Below are 14668 nucleotides of genomic sequence, written 5' to 3'. Positions count from 1 at the left end.
AGAAATTCTGCAACCCAAATTAGTGCATAATGTCAATTTATACTCCAGATGTCGCCATTTTGCAAAAAATTTCCGCAATACCGCTATGAATTTTACTGCTGAAATTCAATATCCTAAGTATCCATGGTATGAAAACTCTTTGTAACACTTTCTATGCCGAGGACCCAAGCAATATGGTTCTTAGGAGCTTATAATTTGGACTGTTTTCCATTCCCTCCGCCTGTTCAAGGGCCTCAGTGATCTCCACCAGACTGTCTCTACGTACTTCCCGATAGTTTAGACGAGAAGTCATGACTGACAATTCTGCTATACAGTTATTGCAAACATGAAGAAATAAAATGCATTTTTTTGCAGACAGGAGTTGGAGACAGTAACTTTCTATTTGCAGATGCATCATCCTCCGAGAGGAAATAGGACCCGGATTCATTAAGTGAAGATCCGTTGCGGTAACAGCAGGTTTTGTGCTCGCTGGACAAGCAATGTTTTTCAATGAGCAGACTATCTCCATGGCGGGTTCGGCTGAAGGAAAACAATTACAGCGCTGAGAAGATTAGCAATGAACAGAGTTTACCTTTTTTTGGTGTAAAATATTCTGCTTAGATTACTTTACCAGCAAGTCTTTTACATAGAAAAAAGTGCTGGAAAACGGGCAATAATTGGAAGGATCATATCAGGACACGACTACTGTGCTGTACTTTAAGGAGATGGACATAATCACACAGATTAAAAAACACAAAATTTGAGCTTGGTTGTAGGACTATCCCGAACGGGTTCACCTTGTCGTGGTGGCATAGCTTTTATACTATTTTTGATCAAAAACAGTGTTACTAAGAACCCTATTTTATTTAAATGCACTTGCTTTTTATTTATTTGCAGCAGGGTTTATGTTCATTTTGCTTCTTGTAGGTTTTTCATAATCACACATATTGTATATAGTCGAGGATATAAACTGCTCCTTACCTTTTTTGTACACACAAGAACATTACATTTATTTTGTGTCTTGTAAAATATATAACTTTTTTACAATGCTTTCCCCTTCTTTGCTGCATATATGCAAAACAAGGAGCCCTTTTATTCTATTTTTTCCTTTTATTTTTAAAAAATTAATCCAAACAGCAGTTTTGAGCAACCTTCTAAACCCTTTTTAATTTACTCCTGATCCTTTGATTCGATAGCAGGCACGCTAGTTGAAAAGCAGCTGATCACAGGGTATGCATAAGCACGGTGAGGGTCAGCTAGTGAGCAGGGGGTGTACTAGGTGGGGGGATACCAGGTGCATTGTCATTTGGGAATTCTAGTTCAGGGCTGACTTCAACAGTTGTGAAAAGAAAATAAGTAACGATCAGGTGGAGAAAAAAAAAAGGAAGAAATAGAAAAATCCGTCCAGAAAATCCCAATAAAAGCAATCTGTCATCAGGTTTTTGCTTCACTTTATAATATCAGCATGAAGTAGGGGCAGAGACCCTGATTCCAGCAATGTATCACTTACTCGACTGTTTGCTCTAGTTTTGATTATATCACTGTTTTATCTGCTGCAGAGCTGCCAGTTCTCTGAATGCTGAGCTCTGTATAACCCCACCCACACCACTGATTGGCAGCTTTTTGCGCAGAGGCAAAAAGCAGCCAATCAGTGGTGGTGGGGTGGTCAGACTAAAGCAGGCCAAGTAGTCCTTTAGTGATCATCTCCTGCTGATAAAACAGTGATTTTATAAAAAGTTACTGTAAGCAGCCCAGAAAGGGACATCGCTGGAATCAGGGTTTCTGCCTCTACATTATGTTGCTCGCAAATTACGTACCAACCACCTGGTGACAGATTCCCATTAACTGTTTTGTTGTGCAATAGCATCTTGAAAAGGGTTGTCTAAAGAAGACAACCCCTTTAATTTCAACCTGGCTTGTGCATGTGTTAGCACAAAATGTAAAATACTAAAATTAGTAAAAAAAGCTGCCTGCTTTAAAAACAAAAAAAAGCTATTTAAGGGAATTTTAACTTTAATCCATGTAATCTATGTAATTGGGACTAAAAATCATTTTTGCAATTGGGTGTCCATTATAGCCTCTATGTTGCACTATTTATTGTTGGCTGTAAAATGAGTTAACTGAGAATCTGTCAGGCAGTTCTCCATGAGGCCTGATGGGAAGTTTTTAACTTTTTTTTATCTATTTTATTCTTAGCTGCTCTCTTTTTCTCATCTTATTTCTGACCACGGACCACATCGAAAGTTGAATGACGTTAAAGAAAATCTGTCTGCAAATTTTTGCTATGTAATCTGAGGACAGCAAGAAGGAGGGGCTGAAACACTGAATTCAGCGATGTGTCACTTATTAGGCTGTGTGCTGCTGTTACTTACAATTAAGGTTTGATCACTAGGACATTATCATTGTCCAGTTTAACTGCCTGGTGCCAAGTCATCCAACCACTCCTCCTCTGATAAGCAGTTTACTGTCAATATACCATGAACACAGAGTGCTGTAGTGCGTGCAGGGTCAGCTTCCTGAGCTCTGTTACTTCTAAAAAACTCTGATCGTATCACAACTGTTGTACCTAGTAAAGTAAGTGATACAATGCTGGAGTCAGGGTCTCTTTTCCTACATTACGCTGTTTTCAGATGAGGTAACAAAAACCTGCTGACAGATTCCCGTTAAATTTGCGGAGAAATAGAAAACCTGTAAATGCCAAATAGTTCAGCGTTTGATACCGTGCCACACAAAAGGTTGGTATATAAAATGAGAATGCTTGGTCTGGGGGATAATGTGTGCAAGTGGGTAAATAGCTGGCTGAGTGATAGAAAGCAGAGGGTGGTTATCAATGGTGTAAGCTCAGGGTGTGTCAGGGTTACTAGCGGGGTGCCTCAAGGGTCTGTCTTGGGCCCTATATTATTTAATATATTTATTAATGATCTAGTGGAAGGGTTGCATAGTAAAATAGCAATATTTGCAGATGATACTAAACTTTGTACAGTAGTTAATACAGATGAGGATAGGGCACAGCTACAGGAGGATTTAGATAAATTGGGGAGTTGGGCCAAAAAATGGCAAATGGGGTTCAATGCCGATAAATGTAAGGTCATGCACATGGGAAAGAAAAACAGCAGTCACCCATACATATTAAATGGGAAACCGTTGGGGAAATCTGACATGGAGAAGGACCTGGGCGTCTTGGTTAATAGAAATTAAATTGGAGTGCCCAGTGTCAGGCAGCAGCTGCGAAGGCAAATAGAGTCATGGCATGCATCAGAAGAGGAATAGGGGCATATGATGAGAACATTGTTCTTCCTCTGTATAAAGCGCTGGTAAGGCCGCACTTAGAATATTGTGAACAGTTCTGGGCTCCGGTGCTCAGGAAAGACATATTGGAGCTAGAGAGGGTACAAAGGAGGGCGACTAAGGTAATAAAGGGAATGGAGGGACTAGAATACCCAGAGAGGTTGTCAAAATTAGGCCTATTTACGTTGGAAAAGAGAAGGCTTAGGGGAGACCTCATAAATATGTATAAATACATCAGGGGGCAGTACAGAGATCTCTCCCATGACCTGTTTATACCAAGGATGGTGACAAAGACGAGAGGGCACACTATGCGTCTGGAGGAAAGGAGGTTCCTGCACCAGCATAGAAGGGGATTCTTTACAGTCAGAACCGTGAGACTCTGGAACTCTCTGGGAGAGGAAGTGGTGATGTCCAGCTCACTTAATGAGTTCAAGAGAGGCCTGGACGCCTTTCTTGAGAACAATAAAATTACATCTTATGCTTAGTGATAGTTAATTAATCCAGGGATTTAATCTGACTGCCAGATTGGTATCGGGAAGTGAATTTTTCCTCAATGATGTAAATTGGCCTATACCGCATGGTTTTTTGTTGCCTTCCCCTGGATCAACGCTGCGGAATAGCTGCAGTGCACAAGAAATAGGCTGAACTGGATGGACGCTTGTCTTTTTTCGGCCTTATAAACTATGTTACTATGTTACAACATTTTTAATGAAACCCAGTTTAAGTTATAAAAAAATGTGACCTCCAAAAGTGGACAAACCCTTTAAGGGTCCTGATATTTATATATAAAAAAAATAGATAGACAGACAGTCAGACAGACAGACAGACAGACAGACAGACATACGGTATACAGTACAGACCAAAAGTTTGGACACACCTTCTCATTTAAAGATTTTTCTGTATTTTCATGACTATGAAAATTGTACATTCACACTGAAGGCATCAAAACTATGAATTAACACATGTGGAATTATATACTTAACAAAAAAGTGTGAAACAACTGAAAATATGTCTTATATTCTAGGTTCTTCAAAGTAGCCACCTTTTGCTTTGATGACTGCTTTGCACACTCTTGTCATTCTCTTGATGAGCTTCAAGAGGTAGTCACCGGAAATGGTTTTCACTTCACAGCTGTGCCCTGTCAGGTTTAATAAGTGGGATTTCTTGCCCTATACTGTATATGCTGAAAATGTATAAAAAAAATACATGCAATACAAAAAGAGGATTTAAACAATAGACCATTACCTGATGATAGCTTCTCAGATACAGGTGCATCTCACTAAATTAGAATATCATCAAAAAGTTTATTTATTTCAGTTCTTCAACACAAAAAGTGAAACTCCTATATTATATAGAGTCATTACAGAGTGATCTATTTCAAGTGTTTATTTCTGTTAATGTTGATGATTATGGCTTACAGCCAATGAAAACACAGAAGTCATTATCTCAGTAAATTAGAATACTTTATAACAACGGCTTAAAAAATGTTTTTAAAATCTGAAATGTTGTCCTACTGAAATGTATGTTCAGTAAATGCACTCAATACTTGGTCAGGGCTCCTTTTGCATCAATTACTGCATCAATGCGGCGTGGCATGGAGGTGATCAGCCTGTGGCACTGCTGAGGTGTTATGGAAGCCCAGGTTGCTTTGATAGCAGCCTTCAGCTCGTCTGCATTGTTGGGTCTGGTGTCTCTCATCTTCCTCTTGATTCTCTATGGGGTTAAGGTCAGGCGAGTTTGCTGGCAAACCAAGCACAGTGATACTGTTGTTTTTAAACCAGGTATTGGTACTTTTGGCAGTGTGGACAGGTGCCAAGTCCTGCTGGAGAATGACATTTCCATCTCCAAAAAGCTTGTCGGCAGAGGGAAGCATGAAGGGCTCTAAAATTTCCTGGTAGACGGCTGCACTGACTTTGGGCTTGATAAAACCCAGTGGACCTACACCAGCAGATGACATGGCTCCCCGAACCATCACTGATTGTGGAAACTTCACACTAGACCTCAAGCAGCTTGGATTGTGGCCTCTCCACTCTTCCTCCAGACTCTGGGATCTTGATTTCCAAATGAAAATTGCAACTCTGGGACCTTGTGGAGTGTGTCAATGACTGCCTTCTGGACATCTGTCAAGTCAGCAGTCTTCCCCATGATTGTGGAGCCTACTGAAACAGACTAAGGGGCCTTTTTAAACACTTAGGAAGTGTTTTTTGTTAATTATTATAATTTACTGAGATAATGACTTTTGTGTTTTCATTGGCTGTAAGCCATAATCATCAACATTAACAGAAATAAACACGTGAAATAGATCACTCTGTTTGTAATGACTCTATATAATATACGAGTTTCACTTTTTGTACTGAAGAATTTAAATAAATTAACTTTTTGATGATATTCTAATTTAGTGAGATGCACCTGTATATAGTTTCTGGAGTAATATAGTAAATTCTTTAAAACAAATTATTTATTGGGTCAAAAAGTTGGACATTTAAGAAGTGAAAAGAGACTGAAGAATTTGGGTAAACGTAGGAACTCTCCCTCCAGAAGAAAAACTTGAAGGGGCTTGTCATTACTTTAATAGTAAAGTGTATTTCATAATGAACGTGTTCAGCTCGTTCAAGGCGTAGCACCAAATTTTGCTACAAGGGGTATTTTCATCATGTAAAACTTGGGCACGTCGCTGGGGTATGCCATTACCTTTTGATCTTGAGAATGAAGGGGCAACAATGCCAATTTGGTGCTGCAGCTCTTTCATAGTCTTTCCCAGCATTAAGGCGTCGCACCAAAAACTTGTGCATTCCCTTGAACTTCAATACAGCTCAAGGGAATGGGTCAGGCTGCAGTTTTTTTACATAGCTGGGTGCCAGTGAGGGGACCCCACTGCTGGATTAACAGTGCAGCCGCTTCATCCTCAGGATTGGTGGGGGACCCTGATCATAGGGGTGGTATGTCCTAGCCATAGGTCATCACTTTATGATGAATAAATATATATAGTCTATGCTGCAAAGCTAAAATTAAAATATTAAAATCCGAACAAAGTATTTATCTGGTATTCAATGCAGTGGTTTCCTATTATCTCTTAATATTATAGGAGCAGGTGGATGGCAACAACTAACTGTATCCAGAGCAATGCCCTTAGTGGTGGTCATTTATTTTTATTTTATTATAATTATTTTACTCGCTTATATAGCACCATCATATTCCACAGCGCTTTAAAGACATTATCATCATCTAGATTCCCTATCAGTATGTCTTTGCAGTGTGGGAGGAAACTGGAGAACCCAGAGAAAACCCACGCAAACACGGGGAGAACACACAAACTCCTTGCAGATGTTGGTTGGATTTGAACCCAGGACCCTAGAGCTGCAAAGCAGAGGTGTTAACCACTGAGCCACCGTGCTAATATGGAATAAAACTATAGTATATATATGACATCCATGGTTTATGGAAAGCTGAGGATCAACCCATATAGACAATGAACATCATATATCCGAGTACTGCGCTCTGCTATCTCCAGCAGTCCCAAAGAGAATGGATGGTGTGGTGGTGCCCATGCTCACCCATCTGCTCCATTCAGATGGGGCTTTTCAGAGCCTGGTTCTCCAGATTAATGGTGGTCTCAAAGGTCCAACTCTGTCACGCAATGTGTGGGAAAGACTAAGTGCAACACGAAGGGATGAGGGGGAGGAAGTCCAAACACTAGGAAAAGAGGGAGTGTAGACCCCTAGGCATATCTAATAACACCCAGCATACCCTACCGTCCCCATTTTGGTTCCACACCTATCGCCGAGCAGGACCCTAAACGCTGTATATCCCTAGAGCTTGACCCTAAATAGTAAGGGAGGAGGGGTGAGCTCTAGTCAGGCCCCACTACAAGACTAAAGACAACAAGGTAGACAAACAAAGGGGATTAATTTAGCTTGAGCAGACACCAGAGGAGTAACGCCAACGGTCCTCCAAGGTCACAGAGAAGCAGCTAGCCAAGCATGCACAAAACAACACAAAAATATCACCGGCGATTGCCTGGAGAAGACTGAAGGTTTTTAACCAGGGCTGTGGAGTCGGAATAAAATGGACCAACTCCGACTCCTAAAGTATATAATAAATTGGGTACTGTAGTTAAATGCAGTTTGTGGGGAATATTTTTTCATAAGAATTTGTGAAAGTTATTTAATGTCCTATAAATGTCTGTCCTATTCCTGATCTAAGGGTCTAGACTTTTAGCTGAGATGAATCTGTGCTACAGTAAATTTATCACTTAAACATGAGCCATGTATGAGGGAGTCGGAGTGTTATGATCTGCAACAAGTACTAAGGAAGGAAAGGGGAAAGCTGTCCCTACAGTAAGACTAAGCTGAATCCCTACGATGAAGGGGGCTGCCTGTTCCTTGCGAACAGACCCGCCTTAGTCCTCGGCTAGTCTGAACGAAGACCTATAGCATAAAAGAAGGAGTCCCTAAAAGAACTAAGGACTGGAACAAAAATGGGACACCTCCTGAACAAAGAAGATTGTTGCAGAACACAAAAGATAAACTGACAAAAAGGTACTAGAGGTCCCAGAAGGACCAAGCGAACTGACAGAGAAAGGCACCGAAGCACCTGGCTAGCAAAACAGTCAAACAACATTGAAGTCCAGCAAAGCCAAAAGGGCGTAGCTGGAATATAAAGGCAGATGGTCACGTGACCGCAAAACACAAGATGGAAAAAACAAAACAGGAGGGTTCTAACACTGAGTCGTGGAGTCGGAGTCGGTGTCATGGAAATTGAGGAGTCGGAGGTTTGGCTTACCGACTCCACAGCCCTGTTTATAATTCCCATGCAAGGGTGTGTCAATTAGCAGCAGGAGGGAGGTCGCTGCTGGGTCTTAAATGAAGAAGGATTAAAAAGGTGTCTGCAATGCCAAGCGCAGTGACCTTCTACAGCCATATCCAGAGCGACTGTCTATTATACCTGACACACCCGTGACAAACTCCTAGCAATCAATAGGTTATCGCTATTCATTTGATAGGGAAATAAGTGTACTGAAAAATGAATTTAAAGTCCACATCTGATGGACCAAAGTCCCTTAAAAAAAAATAAAAAAAAAAGTAATCTCCCGTAGTCCAGTTGGTCATACCGATTTCAGAAAATGGGTTTTCAAGGAGAGGATCTCCAACACGGACGGGCCCAGCGACAAGCTTAGTAAATTTAAAAAAAAAGAGGGTTTTCATCCTTAGAGAACCAATGTAATATCATACATGGTACCTGGGGTTGTCCTCCTTAGAGAACCAATGTAATATACATGGCACCTGGGGTTGTCCTCCTTAGAGAACCAATGCAATATTATACATGGCACCTGGGGTTGTCCTCCTTAGAGAACCAGTGTAATATCATACTTGGCACCTGGGGTTGTCCTCCTTAGAGAACCAGTGTAATATCATACTTGGCACCTGGGGTTGTCCTCCTTAGAGAACCAATGTTATATCATACATGGCACCTGGGGTTGTCCTCCTTAGAGAACCAATGTAATATCATACACGACACCTGGGGATGTCCTCCTTATAGAACCAATGTAATGTCATACATGGCACCTGGGGTTGTCCTCCTTAGAGAACCAATGCAATATTATACATGGCACCTGGGGTTGTCCTTCTTAGAGAACCAGTGTAATATCATACATGGCACCTGGGGTTGTCCTCCTTAGAGAACCAGTGTAATATCATACATGGCACCTGGGGTTGTACTCAGAGTTGGGCATTTTGATTCTGATGAAAAATTACAATGGTGTGGGCTGAGAATCAGCATCAAAAACTAAAAATACAAAATGTGAAAGAGAAAAGTGTGAGTGATTTTAATGAGGCATGATAACCATTGTTCCCATGATGACCGAGAGTTAAAGGCCACTACAGAAAAAAATGATTTTTCAGATAATAATGAATGCACTTTCCTGACCACAAGTCGGATTTATTCAGTGGATGTTCTCGGGTGCAATCCAGGAATACCAATAGCACTAAAGATCTACAGTTTGGTGTTACACAGCCAGTTCTCTTCTATATCAGGAGTACGGGTAGATTCAATCATATAAATCTGTGTAGAAGAACAAAAACAAAACTGCCACCAAGAGGATGTCAATGGTAATATACTGCAAGAATGGAAAAGTAGAAGTTTTGCAGTTGAAACTAAAGTCCAAATACTGCTATAAGCCAAGTATCAGAAATCGGAGACTTCTGCCCAGCACAGCCATGTGTTAATCTCTGTGCAATTAAGTAGTAGACACTGTCCTGTACAGATCAGTCATTATCTCCAGGGCCTGAAACCCTTTTGAAATGTGCTGGATCCGTTCCCTGGCAGAAGACTCCTACCTTGCCAAAGCTTGGATTTTCGCTGCGTGTCGCTCCTCCTGTTCTGCCACTTTCCTCCTCAGGTTGTCAATTTCCAGCCTGAGTGCTGAAGAATGTTCCATCTCCGAGTCAAGCAGGTTTCTCAGTGATCTGGAAAAAGAGAAAACCATCTGCCACATCTTGCAAAAAAAAGCTGCCTTTCCTCCAAAATAAACCAGAGAGGAAAATAAAAAAAAGTAGTTGTAACTAAGTCAAATCCCCCAAAAACTTACTTTTTTCTTAGTAATAGAATATATTTGTTTATTTCAGAACTAAACTAAAACATTTGTAACCAGTTGTGAAGTGCAATAAAAGAAGCAGACACTATCTTACCGATTTGTGAATACAACTCCCATACAGAAATGTATTTCCAGTTACAGACTACTATTAAAGGGAATTTTGTCAGTAGGATCAACCATCCTAAGCTGTGTAGGGCATGTAGGTCATAGAAAGTTGAATAAAATGATACCTTGATATCAGCGATCTGATGTCTTATTCCAGAGAAATCCAAATTTTTCTTAATATGTAAATGAGCTGTTAGGATCTATGGGCCGGACATAGATTTCCCCAAGAATATGTCTCCAGAGCTTATTATAAATGAAAGGGGACATTACCAGTGTGAGACATGTAATGACTGACAGCCTGCTCTCCTGATCTATATGTCTCACACTGGTAACTGCTCCCTTCATTTATAATAAGCTCTGAAGGCAGATTCTCATGGAGATCTATGCCCGGCCCATAGATCCTAACAGCTCATTTACATATTAAGCCTCTATGCTGTAGTCACACAGCACAGTCTGTCAGTCAAGGCGGCACTAGGCAGGGAAAAGAGCTGGAGTGACAGGGGCTTCAGATCTTCCACAATGATTTGCATATCAATTTAAACACTGATTTCTCAGTAACGGAGGCACGGACCGGCCATGTAAAGGTATTGCTGGACTTGTCATTGAAAGAGCTACATGCACATATAAATAGTTTTGTGATTGAAATTCTCATGACCGATTTCCTTTAAATCCATTAGCCATAAAATTTAATATTAAGAAAAGTTTTTGAAATTTTTCACAAAAGAAAAGTTATTTTGACACTAAAAAGAAAATGAATGGAACAGAGCTAAACTGACTGACACAAACGGATAATTTCAACAACCCAATAGGTTGTTGGTTACATTCTCGTTTCTACTGCTTCTGTAATGGAGGGGGAAAAAAACGGAATGTCAAATGCTAGTGTGAACCAAGTCCAAGAGATATAACAAACAAATGGGCCTGCTGGATGGAGGATCATCTAGAACACTGCATCCCTCCCTGTTTCATCTTTCCTATTTATGTTCTATCCTTCTTTCTTTTTCTCTAGACGGTTGATCATAGAACGACACATATCTTTGACATTATTAATAGTGATGAGCGAGTAAGCCTCATTAACCCTTTCGGTGAGCACGCTTGGGTGCCCGTCAAGTATTTTGGCGTGCTTGGCATTTCATTCATTGTCGCCGTGACAATGTTAGACAGCTGTGACACATGCAGAGATAGCCTGTTCACCACGAATAAAACGACGAGCACCCCAAAATACTCGGCGAGCACCCGAGCATGCTCGCCAAAAGGGTTAATTAGGCATCCTTGCTCATCACTAATTATGAAGTCTGAATCTTTTTTTTTGGGTCTGGCTAAATTTATGATTAAAAAAACAAAACACCAGTTTGAGTGCAGAGTACTAGGAGCCTCTTGCACCCCGCCTCTGCCTTTATAATTAACTAGATGGTGGCCCGATTCTAACGCATCGGGTATTCTAGAATATGTATGCGGCCGACCGGGCGCAATCAGCAGAACGTTGTTTAAACTTGGCGCCAAAATCGCTGATTGGTCGCGGCCGGCAACCGCGACTAATCAGCAAAACGGTGTTTAAATTTGGCGGCAATATCGGTGATTGGTCACGGGTGGCGGCCGCGACCAATCAGTGAACTGTGTTAGTGAGGACCGGAGAGCTTGTTTAAATTTGGCGATAAAATCGCCCAATCAGCAGAGCGTTGTTTAAATTTGCCGGCAATCGCGCTGATTGGTCTCGGCCGGCCGGCGGCCGGGACCAATGAGCAGAGCGGTGTTTAAATTTGACGCCAAAATCGCTGATTGGTAGTGGTCGCCGGCGGCCGCGACCAATCGGCAGAGCGTTGTTTAAGTTTGGCACCAATCTCGCTGATTGGTTGCGGCCGCCGGCCGACCGCGACCGATCAGCACAGCGGCGTTTAAATTTGCCGCCCATCTCGCTGATTGGTCGCGGCCGGCCACCGCGACCAATCAGCGTCGTATTAGTGTGGGCCCGGGAGCGGCACTGCTTGTGCGGCTCCGTATTAGCGAGGACCGGGGAGCGGCGCTACCTGTGCGGCTCCTTCTGCTGCGAGAAGCCGGGAGATGAGCGGCTGCTCGCAGAAGCATCGCGACCGGCGGCGCCGCTCCCCGGTCCTCCGTTCACACTTGCTGCCGGGAGATCAGCGGGCCAAGCCGCTGATCTTCCAACTTAAGCCGCATGGAGGTCAGCGGCGCCGGTCGGGGTAGTTGTGCTGCTAGCGCCGCTCATCTCCCCACTGCATCGCCGCTGACCTCCGTCCGCCAGATGAGCCGCTAACGGCCGCCATCTTTTTTCAGAAATCCCGCGGCGCTGATTGGCCGCTGCCGGACCAATGAGCGACGCGGGATTTCCAGGACAGACAGACAGACAGACGGGATAAGACAATTATATAGTAGATAAGAAGAAACTACAGAAGAACCTCCAGAGGTAATTCAGCAATTTAGAAAGCAATGCTTTAGGAGCTCAAACACACAGAGAACTACTACACTTCTTTAAAAAAAAGTCCATAAATCCTCACTCACACCCCTGTAACCTTTGGCCGGTGAGTTAACTTATATTTAAACCCTTAAACCCGACGAGTCTCACCCCAACGTTCTGACCGAAACCAGCCTGACTCTCTAGGGGTTAGCAGGTGAAAGCAGTGACATTTTATCAAGACCACACTGAACATTGGCGGCAAGAAAATTAACAATGCTAATCAGAACCTACGCATTTTGCTCTTCAAGTTCATCCTTCCTGTTCATCATGAGAACAACAGCTTGGCGGAGTTCACCTAAAAAAGGGATACAACAAAATGGCATTTACCATCATTGTAGAAAGAGATGTTTGCTAAAATATATGATGGACATTTCATTAGTTGGGGAGAAAAAAAAAAAAAAAGTTTGAAGCAGACAATGCATTTCGGGCCAGCGTGCAGCTAATGAATTCATTTTGTGTTCACATGTAAATCGAGCGTCCGCGTCACTGAATAATCCTATTTCCAATTATAGGCTTCATTTCTAATATCCTATGTCATATCATGAAAATCCTATTCCTGGCTTCGATTTCACTGAAAAGTTAAAAATAATCAGTTCTCATAGCACTCAATTCTTGACTCTGTGCCAGCCTGTGCTATGTGCAGTTATGCTAAAACAAACCTGTTTATTCTTTTACTCGCCTGTCATCCAGCTCTCAGAATGGAACACGGTGCTCATCTGTATAATAAAGGAACAGGAAGCCGCCTTCCTAAATAGTGCCATTTACAGACACACAACTTTATTTATCGCAACACCTCTGATATCTCATATTAAATCTATCAGACTAGTGGCAGGCAAATCCAATTACTTTGTACAGATCGGGGGATTTGTACAAGGCTGGCAATTCTCCTTTAATATGTGCAGCAGTCAAACATTGTGGCTTTGTGACATAGGAATTCTCATTATAGAGTATAAGTGCTCATGCATAAAATCTCTTTTTGCTTGAATCCATAATACGCATCCATAGAAATCTATGGGTCAATTTTCATGTACCTCCAAATGTCTACAAATACATAGGGAGTAAAGAACCATCACCATAAGAGGCTTCCATGGTCAATCTTTGCATTGATAACTCTGAAAACCTCTGATAAACACTCTATAGGGGAGAACCAGATTGCAACTACAGAATGCTGCTGGCTGGTGGAGCGAGCAGTGGGAAAAATAAGCGCACCAGGTAGTATACAGAATACAATAGTTGGCTTTGAATATTACCGACAGAAAATTGGCATCACTAACTTCCGTCTTAGTAGGTGATAGCCGTAGATGAAGTCCCGTCAAGAGCTGCCTGGTAGTAAGTGTGTATGGCCAGCAAGTATCCCATTTTAATCAGTAGGACAGGTGCACAATACCTGCCAGTCATGCACTGGTCATGGCTAGGGATGGGCGGACCGGTGGAAGTTCAGGTTCTTGTACCCAACCTTCATTTAAAAGTTCAGTTCAGGTGCCAGAACACTACTCGAACTTCAACCAGAACTTGAAATCCCACTGAAAATAAAGGTTTCCCAAACTCTGAAATAAAAAAAATTCCCCTCTACCCTCCGCACCACGGACTTAGCCCCGGACTTCAAATACTGCGACGGACTTCAAAAGAAAGTTTGTGTTTGGCGTTCCGCCCCGGACAGTTGTTGTCCGTTACGAACGCCCAACATTTCTGGTTCGCCCATGTCTAGTCATGGCAGGTACCTGTCAACCAATGCTGGTCACCTCCCAGGAGCGACCCTTTGAATAGGGCACTGGAAACCCTGATTGGCAGCCAAATGCGCCCTACAAATGGTCCACTGACTGGCCAAATATGCAATCTGTCTACCTAGCTTGGACATTCAAGAGCATTGAGTATGCATACCCCAACATCTTTACCAGTTAAAGGGACCAAAGCAATAGCATCAAGACACATGTTTGCAATGGAATATTGCATATTGGGAAGTTTGTGAGAGGAAAGCTACGTTCGTGGGTAATAAATTACAACATCATCACATTGCTAAGGTATTCTCCACTAGGACTTTGCATGAAGATGACATTTGGCATTCCGACATCAAAGAAGTTGCTTATTGTGATGTTCCCTCCAAAACATTTAAGTGCCTCTACTCTCTATTCCTGCAATTTCAAAAACCCTCTTAGGTTCTTACCAGAAATAAGAGGAATTCTATATTGTTGTCACTAATTGTTGACTGCTTTGACATTTAAAGCAAATGT

The 14668-nt window shown here is 42.1% G+C and overlaps 1 protein-coding gene across 2 annotated transcripts in view; it reads right to left on the bottom strand.

The window, feature by feature from the left end:
* SNX29 (sorting nexin 29) overlaps nt 1-14668 on the bottom strand; it is a 564851-nt gene that overhangs the window by 454288 nt on the left and 95895 nt on the right. For both annotated transcript variants that reach the window (XM_073647695.1, XM_073647696.1), the window contains exons 12-13: nt 12669-12732; nt 9603-9731 (exon numbers count right to left, since the gene is read on the bottom strand). In XM_073647695.1, coding sequence (XP_073503796.1) covers nt 9603-9731; nt 12669-12732 — 193 coding nt within the window. The remainder of the gene's footprint in view (nt 1-9602; nt 9732-12668; nt 12733-14668) is intronic.

Source organism: Phyllobates terribilis, unplaced genomic scaffold (assembly GCF_046119375.1).
Source record: "Phyllobates terribilis strain yellow unplaced genomic scaffold, ASM4611937v1 Scaffold_9__5_contigs__length_417890890, whole genome shotgun sequence".
Taxonomy (NCBI): domain Eukaryota; kingdom Metazoa; phylum Chordata; class Amphibia; order Anura; family Dendrobatidae; genus Phyllobates; species Phyllobates terribilis.
The sequence above is the reverse complement of the archived record's forward strand: the minus strand, read 5'-3'. Positions and strand labels throughout refer to the sequence as shown.